This window comes from Carassius carassius, chromosome 16, assembly GCF_963082965.1.
Source record: "Carassius carassius chromosome 16, fCarCar2.1, whole genome shotgun sequence".
Taxonomy (NCBI): Eukaryota; Metazoa; Chordata; class Actinopteri; order Cypriniformes; family Cyprinidae; genus Carassius; species Carassius carassius.
Window position 1 is genome coordinate 12,725,768 of NC_081770.1, and position 14,488 is coordinate 12,740,255.

General features: G+C 33.4%; 1 protein-coding gene and 1 long non-coding RNA gene across 2 annotated transcripts in view; one reads left to right on the forward strand and one right to left on the reverse strand.

Moving 5' to 3' along the window:
• The window catches only part of LOC132159554 (uncharacterized), a 1,375,546-nt gene that overhangs the window by 244,698 nt on the left and 1,116,360 nt on the right, over window positions 1-14,488 (forward strand). The window contains exons 31-32 of the mRNA XM_059569099.1: window positions 6,992-7,165; window positions 7,261-7,434. Of these exons, the coding sequence (XP_059425082.1) occupies window positions 6,992-7,165; window positions 7,261-7,434 (348 nt within the window). The remainder of the gene's footprint in view (window positions 1-6,991; window positions 7,166-7,260; window positions 7,435-14,488) is intronic.
• Window positions 1-14,488, reverse strand: part of LOC132159593 (uncharacterized) — a 200,473-nt gene that overhangs the window by 71,996 nt on the left and 113,989 nt on the right. The gene's annotated exons all lie outside the window — the stretch shown is intronic.

Below are 14,488 nucleotides of genomic sequence, written 5' to 3' on the forward strand. Positions count from 1 at the left end.
AGTATATATTAGAAGTTGAACGACTTCTGATTTTTTTTTTTAAGTCGACTTTTATGTATCAGAATCAGAATCAGAATCAGAATGAGCTTTATTGCCAGGTATGTTCACACATACGAGGAATTTGTTTTCGTGACAGAGCTCCGCAGTGCAACATAACAGCGACAGAACAAAAAACACAATAAGGAATAAAAAATACAAAAAAATACAAATAGGTGGGTAAGGATTGACAATATACAAATTGACAATGTAATAAAAGTTGTGTCGAAAGCGACTAGTCGCTGATGACGTCATTAATGAACAAATAAGTTTGGAGCTGTGCACAGTTAAGGAATATGACGCAGTGCTGCCCACATGGCTATTGCTCCTATAACAGCTCATTTTTATCAGTTCTTTTGCCTTTTGGTCATTTTATTTCACACAGATTATATCTCACAATAAAGATAATATTTATATGAATGGATTAGTGAGAGCGATTGCATGTGTAAATTATTTCTACATGGCAGCGTGACGCTGTGGGATTTAGTTATTAAGAAATATATGTTTAAACTTTTCTGTTTCAAATCTATTTTATTGAGAAATCAAAGAACAGCGTTGACAGTACTTTTCTGTGCTGAATGTTTCTGTGCACGTGTGATCTGCGTGTGATGTACGAGCTACTGTCTGTAGCCTTCGAGTGTGTGTTACAGTGCAGCAGCGCACTAGATTAGAACAGCGATTAACTTTAAGTTAAATTTTTAGTATTTTTAACACTGTTTTTCAGTATTACTGCCATAACTTCTGCTGTGTTCTCAACATCTGTTCTAATGGCTGCATATAAAAAGACGTATAAAATAATTGATGCTCTAAAATGTCTCGCACAAGTCATTCTTGTGAATGTGGATCAGCATGATTAGCTTCTTCCTGAGAGTCATTGTCAGACCTGGGCTTGGACTGATATGGTAATAGATATACTGTGATTATTAGTGTGTAAATGGACATAAAAAGATACCCTATAATATACATTTGTAAATCCCTGTTTGATTAACTAAAACACTACAACTAGTGAAATGGTATTTTCAAAAAAATTTTTAACTACTTATTGTTCAAATTAAATTCAAATTAAACAAGTCTTACTTTAGTATCAATAATATACTTTTATAGTTTTTATTACCATTTCATATTGGTATTTATTTTATACTTACCTTTTAAATATTTTAATTTTAAAGTAAGGTTGTTTTAGCAAACAACAAATAAAATAAGTTTAAGTTTTCTATTTTATTTTATTATTTTATTTCACTTAATGTTTTTTTTTTAATTCAGGGAACAAAATGGTTCTAAAAATAAGCAGACGTTATAAATTTTTTTATAAATAGAATAGAATTAATTTTTTTTTCTATTGGCTAACAGTTTTGCAAATATCAAAATGAAGGCACAGAGGCACTTTTTGGAACTTTTTTTGACAATATATTTTTCTATTTAGGTTTAGATTTTTAAAAAGGAACAATTGGCTTTATGGATTTGTATTTTATTTAGAGTAGAACATGCTGTACTTAATATCAATCTCTTTTTTTCATTTACAGACTTTCAGACTGCGGTATCAATGGTGAAAATTACAAAAACTTGATTTCAGTTCTGAGGTCAAGCCCTTCACGCCTGACAAAGCTGGATCTCACCGGAAACTATCCTGGAATATTAGGACTAAAGTGGCTCTTTAAATTACAAGGGGGTGCAATGGGTAATTTAATGAACACCAGGTAATAAAAGCATTCAATTACTTCAAGAGACAGAAATGTAGTCAGCTGTTTGAAACATATTAAAGGGGACAGATTAGTTGATGTGAAACTGAATAACAGGTAAAAGAGTTGCTACAGTCACAAAACTTTTGTAACACAGACTTAATGTAAAACAATTCTTACACCTTTGACATATTTAATTAAATAATTCATTCATTTATGCCCTAATTAGGGTATTTTCTCAGTAAAACTAGATGGAATTATAACAATTGACTTAAATATTACACTGGACCCATGATGAGGATTGAGATGCAAAATTATAAAATTATAACAGTTATCTAATCTAAACTTCTCTTCTAATCTCTGTATCTTTTTGACAAGTCCTGCTGCAGAGGAGGCGTATCAGTATCTTACTAAAGTTCTGGGATCAAATCTTTTAATGCTCCAAGAACTGGATCTGAGCACAATTAAACTTGGAGACCCGGATTGGGAGAAACTCGCTGCACTTCTGACGGACTCTCATTGCATAGTGGAGAAAATAAAGTAAGGGATTATGATTTTAGATATTATACATGTTCTAATCTGTTAACTGTGTCTCTGCAAACTCTTCTGAGTGAAGGAAGTTATGGTAACTAGTGTTAGGCGGTGCACGAAAGAGAGCCTATGGAAGCACCAATAATGGAAAAACTATACTTTTAAACATACTGATAAACTAACGTTAAATGTAAAATACTGTATTTAAAACAGCTAGTTCATATATAGTCGGACGCAACTGTCATCACGCGTCCTGTGACAAATCTGCTGCATCTGTGCACAGAAGTTATTAGTCTAAATGCTCTGCAAAATCAGTCAAGAGTGAAAATCAATATTAGATTTAATTAAAAGTCCAACAGTTTAACACTAATATTGGACATAAACGAACACATTAAATATAAAGTATTCAAAACAGTTAATAAAGTTAATATATTTGGAGTAAAGTTCAATCTCTGGACCGTGCGTCCCATGACGAGACTGACGCACCGCCACAGAAACAAGAATAAGATGCATTCTAACATAACTGTGGCATTAAACTCCATTAGTGAGGGCTCGTTTAAAATATTACACATATATAGGCCATTCAGATTACTTGTTAAAGTGCAATGAAATACCTTATATCTGCAGACGATGTACATCTGTTTGTGGATGGAGACTTCTTCACCGACTACAGGCTCTAATCCTCATTTGTGTGTGTGTTTGTGTGTGAAATGCAGTGCTGAAGTGAAATAGCTGGGCAGTTTGATAGCCAAATTATAATAGGCCGTCTAATAAAAATAATAATAATTATTATTATTTTAGTTTAATACATGAATAGGAGAATGAGTCTCACATTTTCTTGACTTTCGACATAGATATCTGCTATCGTTGATAACAATCCTAATGGTAACCCAGGTAAAATGGTTGTCGAGTTGGCATCAAGCATAACACTAAAGAACATTCTGACTACATACTTGGTACTTGACTGACTGTTCCTCAATGGCAGATTAACAGGAGAGATACTATCTGAACCATTCTAATATCAAAGTACACTCTAAAAAATGCTGGTTTGTTGTAACCCAACTTTGGGTCAAATACAGACTAATCCAACTTCTGGGTTAAAAAATCTATAGAAAAATTGAACCCAATAGTCCAGTTTTGACCCAAAGTTGGGTTAAAACAACCGAGCATTTTTTGCAATATTTTGTAATATGCTGATTGATATTGTGCGCGTTTGATCTGCGTGTGAAGTACGAGCTACTGTCTGTAGCCTATGTGTGTGCGTTACAGTGCAGCAGCGCATTAGATTAGAACAGCGATTAACTTACCTCTACAATAAGCTGTTTAGAATGTGCATTCTCCCATTCAGTTTCGAGCAACCAGTAATAGAATCACACATGTCTTGTGGAGCTTTCGGAGAATACCTTCATTTGTCATTTTAACTGTTTGGAAACGGAGCGTAAATGTGGAAGTCCTTCAAACATTTATTATCCTGTTGCGCCCTCTATTCGCCTGTTACATTTGACGTCACGTAGTCCTGCTTCCATGTCCAAACGCTCTATCAGTTACCATGAGAAAACACAAAATGGTGCTAATATAAACTCATAATGTGATATAATACTACAGAGAAAGTTATTATCTCAACCTTTAACTCCATTCCAATGTCCCAGATAGCCAGACAATGAATGTGCAACCCCTAGTACTATCTGATAATCTGATCTATTCTGAATAACAAATAATAATGTTTTTCTGTTTAGTCAGAATAATTGTGAGCTGACAAAGAAAAGCTGTTCAGTTCTAGCTACTGTTCTTTCCTCCAAAACCAACCTGAAAGAGATGAACCTGAACAACAGTCGTCTGCTGGACTCAGGAGTCAAAGAGATCTGTGAGGGACTGAAGAAATCTAAGCTTGAAATACTAAAGTGAGTGCATTTGCACATCATGGAAACATAAACCATTACTTTAATGGCAGGAATATAATAATGTAGTACTGAATGATTTAGTGATTTGGACAAATTTGATCTGCATATATATATATATAGTTTATTATTTTTTAACATTTTCTGTAGACTGTCAAACTGCAGCATAACTGAAGAAGGTTATAAAGCTCTGGCTTCAGCTCTGAGATCAAACCGTTCTCACCTGAAAGAGCTGGATCTCACAGGAAATGATCCTGGACAATCAGGAGTGAAGGAGCTTGTAAATGCACTGCAGGGTTATTTGTGTAAACTGAGGTGAGTATTCTTAAAATACATTGTAGCAGTTAGAAAATGAAACCATTATTAAAAAAATACAAATCTATGAACGCTTTAATATGACTAAAGGGCCTTTTACCAGCTTGGGAAAAAATACTGATTGGCTGGAATGAATGTTAATGGTTAATCGATTAACCAACCTTAAAAAAAAAAATAGCTAATGGCATTGCCTAATTACACATGTGATTGTTTGACTTTTTAGAAATTCCACTTCAGTTACAGTAGTGTTAAAAAATAAACAATACAAATATGATAGTGGTTATTTGGAGCTGATGAAGTTTAATTTCACATCAGATCTTGCAGCTTCTCACAAGTTAAGCAATGGTATGTTATTCTTGCTTCTTTGTTTTTCATTATTTTCCAATAATTTAGAGCCTGCATCACTATCCAGTCATAGGCTTTGTTTGACACTATATTGATCTGAACTTGCCAAAAAAGAATACATAAATATTTAAAAAATAATGAAAACCTGAAATCATGGACAAGCACAAGTCTAGAGGACCAGGTGTTCTGTTTATTAATTCATGTTGAGGAACACACGTTACATGTCTGTTTCTAATAAATGTCTGTTTGATCATGTGATTTTCCATGTTTATGGAAAATTAAACTAGTTCTAAAATATTAATATTTTATTGCATTTAATGTTACTGTTATTCATCCTGTGTTTCCAGGTTTTTACAAAGTCCTGCAGCAGTTGAAGCCTGTCAGTATGTGACTAGAGTTCTCCGTATAAAAGACCCATTAACCCTGAGTGAGCTGAATCTGATTAAACATAAACTAGAACTAAAGAATGTAAAGCAGCTTGCTGCCCTGATGCAGGATAAACACTGTAAACTCAACAAACTTCAGTAAGTATTATTTCCATTCATTGTACATTTACAATATCTTAAATCAGGTGAAGTGTAATCACTGAATATTGGCATCAAGTACCTTGTGTTGGTAAATTCTCCTCCTGTTCATCATTTTAGGCTGTGTGACTGTGATCTAACAGAGGAAAGCTGCTTAGTTCTTGCTACAGTCCTGAGATCAAACTCCAGTCTGAAAGAACTTGACATGAGCAACAATAATCTGCAGGATTCGGGAGTAAAGAAACTCCAGAACGGATTAGAAGATAAAAACTGCACACTGCAGACACTCAGGTGAGTCAAATTAAAATTTGATTTTAATTATTTATTTATTTATTTTAAATCAGTGTCAAAATATTATTGTAGCGAACAAAAGAAATAGATGTTTCATTTTGATAGAAAGACTAAATAAAATCCATTTTAGATTTTTTTTTATATAAAACAATTTAGCAATTAATTATAATTTGTAATATTTTTTTCTCTAGTCTTTCAGACTGCAGTATAACAGAAGAAGGTTATAAAGCTCTGGCTTCAGCTCTGAGATCAAACCCTTCACACCTGATAGAGCTGGATCTCACAGGAAATGATCCTGGACAATCAGGAGTGAAGGAGCTCAGTGATTTACTACAGGATCCAAACTGTCAACTGAAGACACTGAGGTGAGACGTGAAGAAATGAACAATATACAGACTGCTTGTTTTTTTATATTATTTTTTAAATATACAATATATTAAAGAATTCAGGATTAAAAACAATGATTACTGGTAGTTCAAGCAGTATTTTACATTACGTCACAAAATATGAGTACTGAATTGAATCCTGCTTCAAATTCTGCAGGTTTTTGAGTCCGGATGCAGAAAGGGCGTCTGAATATGTGTCTGGACTTGTGGGTAAAAACCTGTTGCTGGTAAAAGAGTTGAATCTGAGTGATGTTAAACTAGGAGACACACGAGTGAATCAGATCGCTGCTCTACTGCGGGATAAACACTGTAAACTCAACACGGTGATGTGAGTATTTTACATGGTTTAGTATTGTAACTTTTAGTAGTGTAAACCATATATTAACCAAAACACAATATAATTAAAAACATGACAAATTATATCAGATATGATGTTATATCTGAATCATCTTGCCTGTGCCAGAAATGTAAACCTAGCCGAATTCTGACCTATAGCTTTAATTTGCAGGAGTACTGTATGCTATTACTTAGCTGAACTTCTCTATCCACCATAATGTGGTTTGATATCCAAATATAGATATTATTATTTCTGTAACTTAAGACAGCACTAGATTCAAAACTGAAAACATAGATATCTAAAAAATAAATCAGTTCTGATTCATTGTCTGTTCTCTTTTTGTCTTCAGTTTGTGTAGATGCAGTATTACACAGAAACAGTGTCTCATCCTGACTTCAGCTTTGAAATCAAACCCATCACACCTGAGAGAACTGGACCTCAGTGGAAATAAAGTAAATACAGGAGTAAATCACTTATGTGACATACTGAGGTATTCAAACTGTAAACTGGAGAGATTGAGGTGAAGAACATGCATACAGAACAAAAAAAAAAAAAAAATATATATATATATATATATATATATATATAATTATTGGTATTTAAAGGAAAGATAATGAGTTTTATTTTAAACTAATTTCTCCGAATGTAGGTTCAGTGGCTGTGAAATGACAGATGAAGGTTGTTCTGCTGTGACTTCAGCTCTGAAATCAAACCCATCACACCTGAGAGAACTGGACCTCAGTGGAAATGTATTTAAACACACAAGAGTGAATACATTTTATGATATACTGAAGGATCCATGCTTTAAACTGGAGAGATTGAGGTGAGGAACATTCACATGTAACAAACAATTTAGTGTTTTGGTATTTTAATGAAACAGAATGAAAATAAATATTTGTCTCTTTTCTCTGAATGCAGGTTAAGGTCTTGTGATATAAAAGCTGATGATTGTTCAACTCTGACTTCAGCTCTGAAATCAAACCCATCACAACTGAGAGAACTGGACCTGAGTGGAAATGAACTTGGAGACTCTGGAGTGAAAAACATCAGTGATCTACTGATGAACCCACAATGCAAACTGGAAATACTCAAGTATGCAACGTTATGCTTTATAGCAGTTACTGTGTGATTAAAGTTTATATCGGTTGGTTATTTGAAACCATTGGAGCCAACAATAATATTGTTTATAGCACTACAGCGTCTGGAATTTGCCTGTTAGTTTATACTAGCTGTTTTTTAGTAGTAATTATTTAAATTATTTAAAAGTGTTGTGAATTGTGTACAGTACATGCTGAAATTTGCTTTACAATAAAGAGTAAAGAAAAGATACATGTTAAATAAACAAAAAACAATTGTTTAAAGCATACAAATCTAGTCTGATAAGGTTAAAACAGATTAGTTTAATGGGACTTAAAGTAATTACATGGTGTAGCACTTCAGTAAGGTGCTCATTGTAGATTAACCCATTTTCCTTTTTCTGTTTTCAGTCTCTGTGGATGCGGTATTACAGAGAAACAGTGTCTCATCCTGACTTCAGCTCTGAAATCAAACCATCACACCTGAGAGAACTGGACCTCAGTGGAAATCAACTAGGAGACTCTGGAGTGAAAAACCTCTCTGATCTGCTGAAGATCCAACAGTGCAAGCTGGAAATAATTCAGTTAGTAATATATACAGCAGTCAAAATTAACTCTATTTGCAATGCATGTTACTGGTCTTACTGTGAAATAGAGTTGTGATAGTCTACATCATTCATTGCACTGCATTTTATGAGATTTATATATGTGACTAAAGTACCTAATGCACTGATGGTTCACTTAGATGCATTTGTATTTTTGACTTTAATGGATTTTTGTATTATATGTATTTTTATTCCTCTTTTTGTCTTCAGTCTGTGTTTATGCAGTATTACAGAGAAACAGTGTTTCATCCTGACTTCAGCTCTGAATTCAAACCCATCACACCTGAGAGAACTGGACCTCAGTGGAAATAAACTAGAAAACACAGGAGTGAATCACTTGTGTGACGTACTGAAGGATCCACACTGTAAACTGGAGAAACTGAGGTCAGTAACATTCACATATAAGAAACAAAATGCTTAATCTCAAAGACTAAATCGAGGCACTTAATTTCAGTATCTTGTAAAGATCCTGAATTCACATTATAGTTTATTTCAAAGTTCTTTATCATAATTTGTCTGTAAGATTACCTCTGTTTTTCTGTCCTAGCCTAAATGACTGTGGCATTACAGAAGTTACTTGTTTAGCTCAGTCTTTGGATGGGTCAGAAGCATTGCAGTTTTTAAAAGAGCTCAATCTAAATAAAAATGACATTGGAGACTCAAAGCAACTTAAAAATGTGCTATAAAACACAAACTGTGAACTGAGGTATGTAAACATCATTTTGTGGTATTAAAGCTTAATTTATCTCTGATACATTGAAAATCTTTCAAATATATTATGTGAAATCAAAATTATTAAGCTTCATTGCAACAGAGTGCTTGTGATAGTGTTTAACAGAGGCTGTGTTTATACACTGTATTAATTGAATCAGTAGTAGAAAATTGTTAGCATTTACTGTTTATTGTAGACCTGGACAGATTTTAAGAAAACGCTTCACTTCTGCAGATACCAGCCTTTGTCCTGTTTTTTTTTTAGATGTCACATTACTTTTACCCTTACTTAAACTTACTTAGTTTTTAAACCCCCTACAGATATTTCAGTTACTTTAACTCTGGGGTCTCCAACTTTATTTCATTCATCATTCATCAGTCCAAACTTATGCACGGCATTGTTAAAATTAGCTGGAAATATAAAAAAAAGTACTGATACACACACTTAAATAATTTTACGAAGTTTTATGATGAAAGCCAACAAATAAAATAAAATACCCTTTTTATTTGCCTAAACAGTGAAATAAAATATTTAAAAAATCATAGCGAGATTTTATACTAACAAAAAATATTAATAATATGTTATCTACTGACTACATGTACTACATTTAAATAAATATTTATTTGATTCATTTTTTAAAAAAAAATTATAACATATCAGCTTTAAAAAAAATTATTTTATTTTTTTTAAATAAAAGGATGAGTCAGAATTACGAATTAATTTTTATCTGCTCCATAAACAGTTCTATATAATCTAATGTGCATTCTTAAAATTTCAACACTTCTGATAACATGGTAGGCCATCGGCCGGTTAAGATTTACGACAAAAATCTGGTCTGGACTGATGCATTGGTCTGAACCATAGACTGTATAAAAACAGGTCTGTTTCCATGGTAACCTCTGTAAACAAAGATGCACTGTGCTTCTAAACCTAAACACTGCTTTATTACACATAACACAGAAGGAAGATGGAAAGCAAATACAATCAGAACTTTTCTGAAGACATTCGGTTTTCTATTATGCATTCACACAAATAATGATATCATATATTCTGTCATGTAATTTCCCTTCAGTAATTTTTCCACATAAAGAAATTACTCTTAATCGCTTTGATTAAAACTGATTACTGAGTTTTTCAAATCGTGATAATCAAATACAGGTTTAATGATAATTCAAATATATAAGTGGATCATTAAAATAACCTCACGGCCGATATGTCAATATGTCTTGGCGAGCTACTTCCAGTCAGACTACGAGCTACTGGTAGCTCGCGAGCGACGTGTTTGAGATCCCTGCTTTAACTGTTCTGTTCTGTTTATGTCTACTGAAGTAAATGAACATGAGATTCATGAGATGAGATGATAAGCCTAATGCACTAATTAGTAAGTTAATAGCTTCACTGTTTTAGCTTCAAGTTTTAGATTAAATTCAAAATAACATCTGTATTACCTGTCATTCATTGCATACACTGATGTTTTGAATGTACTCCAATAATATTTGTTTTAATTGCAATTCAAATGATTGTTTATATATATATATATATATATATATATATATATATATATATATATATATATATACATATGTATGTATGTATTTTTTTTTTTTTTTTTACTTTTTTTTTTTTTTTTTATTAAGCACCATGTACAATTTCTAACATAAATGTTGCCATTTGATGCATTGTACCAGAGTTAGCCGCAGGCTAATTTACATTTGCAGTCCATACAAATAACACTCCCCCACCTCCAAATTCATTATGCACACCAGCATGTGTTTCTCTGAAATAATGACTATTTCAAGTTACATAGGCCTAGTCTTGGTCTTATGTATTTTATCCTTTTGTATATATGTAGAGAAAGACAATGAAAATATGTGTTATAGTTCGAGCTGCTTGAGCTTCCTCTGCAAATAATGCAGATATGTGTACAGTATAAACAGCTGACTAATAAGAGATCTGTAATCCATATTTGTGTAAAAGGTGCTTGAGCTTGAACTGGTTTTGAGAATAGCACACTTTGTGTTGCTCAAAGAATCTGCTGTGTTTCTCTCAGGTGAAAGCGTTATATGTTTTCTGAGAGTAACGAAAGGCTCTAAAATTAAGTTTTTACAGAAAGCTCTTAAATAGAGATGGTTTGACTAACCTTTGGTGGGCATGGTGGGCAAGATGGACTAAACCTCAGTAAACAATTAAATCAAACAGACTGGACCAGTCAACCTCAGGTGTGAGATCCTCAAAAGAGCATCACTTTACACTGGAAATAAATACATACATAAATGCATACATACTGTACATAAATAAAACACATGTTGGGCTTACCTTACCCAGCAATAACATACATACATACAGTAAATACATTAATTAATTTATTTATTTTTCAATTAAACTAGCTTTTTACCACTTACATGAACTAGTTCTTTAAGGTTAACTTAAATCCTTTATGCCTCTGTAAAATACTCCACAACCACTGGTTTACATATATATCTTTATTTTTGATGAGCACACTTCTTAATACTGCATTTTTAAAACTATTTAAATATATATACAATATTGACTACATTTAAACTAGTTTAACAAAAATTTTATAATTAAAATATTTAGGCCCAGTTTCACAGATGAGGCTTAGCTTTAGCCAGAACTAGGCCTTGTGAAATCAAACAGTTAAATCAAGATATTTAAGCAACTTTTATAAAAATGTCTTTGAAGAAAACGTTACAGGTGAGCATCTTGGTATGTCATTTATTTAAAGATATTTCAGAACAAGATATTTTCAGTTGAGACAAATCTTGCATTTTAATCTGGGATTTGCCTTGTCTGTGAAACTAAGAGTTAAACATTTAAAAATTAATTCAAATAAACATTTCAAAAGTATAAACCAAAAGTCTCTGTTATTCCATTTCCAAGTCCTCAAAGTTTTTTTCTTTCGTAATGTTATACTCATATGTACATCACAATAGACTAAAATAGCTGTTTCGTAGTGACTTTAGCAAATGTAAAGTTTCAATAATCAATAAGGCAGGATTAATAGAACCCAATGTCTATTTACACTAAGTGTAGATAGCCCTCCTTATTGGCAGAGCCTGTTTGAACTAACTCCACCCACCAACACGTGATTGTGATAGTAAACACTACAAAAGACCTTGGTCAAATATCAGTTCTAGTGATATAGATATCAAAGCACATTCTTTTTGAGGGAATCAACCCGAGTTTGAACCCACATTCTGCCAAACTTTTTTTCTCAGATTTCAAATCTCATATCACATCGGAAAAAGGCATTTATTTTCAATAGAAATGAAGGAAGTAATGTAAAAGTTGAAAATACAGTAGGGTAAGGGTAGGGAGGGCTTTATTGTCCCAGTATGGTGGCATATATTTAATAATTGTAATTAATTAATAATTAATTAAAATATTATTATAAATTAACATGTGTTCCTGTATCTCAAGTGGTAGAGCACTGCGTTAGCAACCGCAAGGTTGGGGGTTCGAATCCCGGGGAACACATGTTAGGAAAAATTGTTAGCCTGAATGCAATGTAAATCGCTTTGGATAAAAGCGTCTGCTAAATGCATAAATTTAATTTTTAATTTAATTTAATTTAATTTAATTTAATTTAATTTAATTTAATTTAATTTAATTTAATTTAATTTAATTTAATTTAATTTAAAATGATCATTTACACTCAATACGTTATTATTGCACACTGTTTTGTAATGTACTACATTTCTGAGGTGAAGATAATTGCCTCTATTTGCAATAAGTATATCAGAAAATCTTGCTATATTAACTGCAAATAGCATCTATCTATCTATATATCTATCTATCTATCTATCTATCTATCTATCTATCTATCTATCTATCTATCTATCTATCTATCTATCTATCTATCTATCTATCTATCTATCTATCTATCTATCTATCTATCTATCTAATTATCTATCTATCTATCTATCTATCTATCTATCAGGGGTGTAATGGTACATGTATTCGTACCAAACCAATCTTGTATGGGTCTTTTTTTTTTTTTTTTCAGGAAATGTAAATAATAAATGGCATTTTGACAGTCTTTGATGTGGCATGACAGATCACTGTATTAACCCCATTTCAGAGCCGCTTCTGGGATGGTTCAGAAACCTGCTGGTATGATCCCAACACAAGATTAGAGCGGCCGCGATCAGCTCCCACTATGCCCCGCAGATTTGTGCAGCGCAGAGCACGAGTGATAGCGATCATCCCTTCCTCTGTACTACTAGTTTTAATAAGCAGGACTGAACAAAGAAAAAAGAAAATGATCCGGGCAGAAAGCAACGCTCTCTCTCTCTCTCTCTCTCTACAGTTTATATAGGGTTCAAATTGAGGGCTGATGGCTTCCCCCACTGGAAAAAAATGTCAAAAGAGTACCCCTGTAGAACGACCCCCCCCCCCCCCCCCCCCAACCATCCCCTTTAGATGTTTTGAATTATGTAAAATTTATAATGCAAATTAAAGGTTAAAATTCTCTATAATTTACGGTCCATAAATAACGTGATTGGCCAATCAGACCTCGATATTGTAACAAGCTGCAGTAAGCTGAAGCAAGTTTTCTTATTTTTCAGGCAAAATGGTTCAAGCTCGACATTTTAAATTCTTTAAAAACAAATCAACAGAAGGTATGATTTTTTCTTGATTAGAATTTAAACAGTGGTTCCCAACCTCGTTCCTGGAGGCATCCCCAACACTGCAGGTTCTCCATGTCTCCTTAATCAAACACACCCTTTATCAAATCCTCAGCTCATTAGTAGAGACTCCAAGACCTGAATTGGGAGTGTCAGACAAAGGAGAGATGCAAAATGAGCAGTGTTGGGGGCCTACAGGAACGAGATTGGGAACCACTGAATTTAAAGACATTCCCCTGACATAATGTCTTTGTGCTGTGTGACAGTGAGGGACTGAGAGACGATAGGAGAGCTGGCGAGTAACGAAACACATTTACAAAAACACATTTTGAGAGTCCAGAAGCATTCCATGCACGAAGAAGCCCATTAGAATGCAGTTAGCATGCCCTTATAATTCAAGCAATGAAAAAAAAAAACATGTATGAGTTTTTGTTTTTATATTCTTTGCACAAGCAATGTACTTTTCTGAATATCAGCACATAAATATGTTAATAATTTTATACAACAGTGTATAGCAGGGGTCGGCAACCTACGGCACATGTGCCAACAGTGGCACGCAGAGGGATAAGCGCTGGCACGCAAGCATTAGGGAAAACTGCATACTGACGTACATTTTGGGGTAATAACTTCTCTTAGTCACACAGCCTGTTAGGAGCTATAAATACTACTAAATTGTGAGAATTAACTTGTGCTAGTCTACGGATCGCTGCACATACTAGGCAAGTTGTTGGAAAATAAAACCACACCCACTATTTTTCCTCATTTATTATTCAGATTCTCTCGGAAATACGTCACAACACAGGGGAAAAGTCGTTTGCAACTTCCGGTTCACCCAGACTTTAAGAGAGTGAGCTAAGATGAAGCTGCAAATCATTAAATATTAGTCAACTTTTAATAAAACGTTTTACGATAGAAATGTTAAATGACCGACAGCTATATCCAGTGATTAACTTTTTTCTCAAATATGGCCATTTTGAGAGAGAGAGACAGAGAGATAGAGAAATTTATAAATTGTCTGCGTCTGTCTACAAACCGGGGTGTTGGCAAAGTTGTTAACCAGAAAATTTTTAAATGGTTGCTGACCCTGGTGTAAAGCAACCCGAA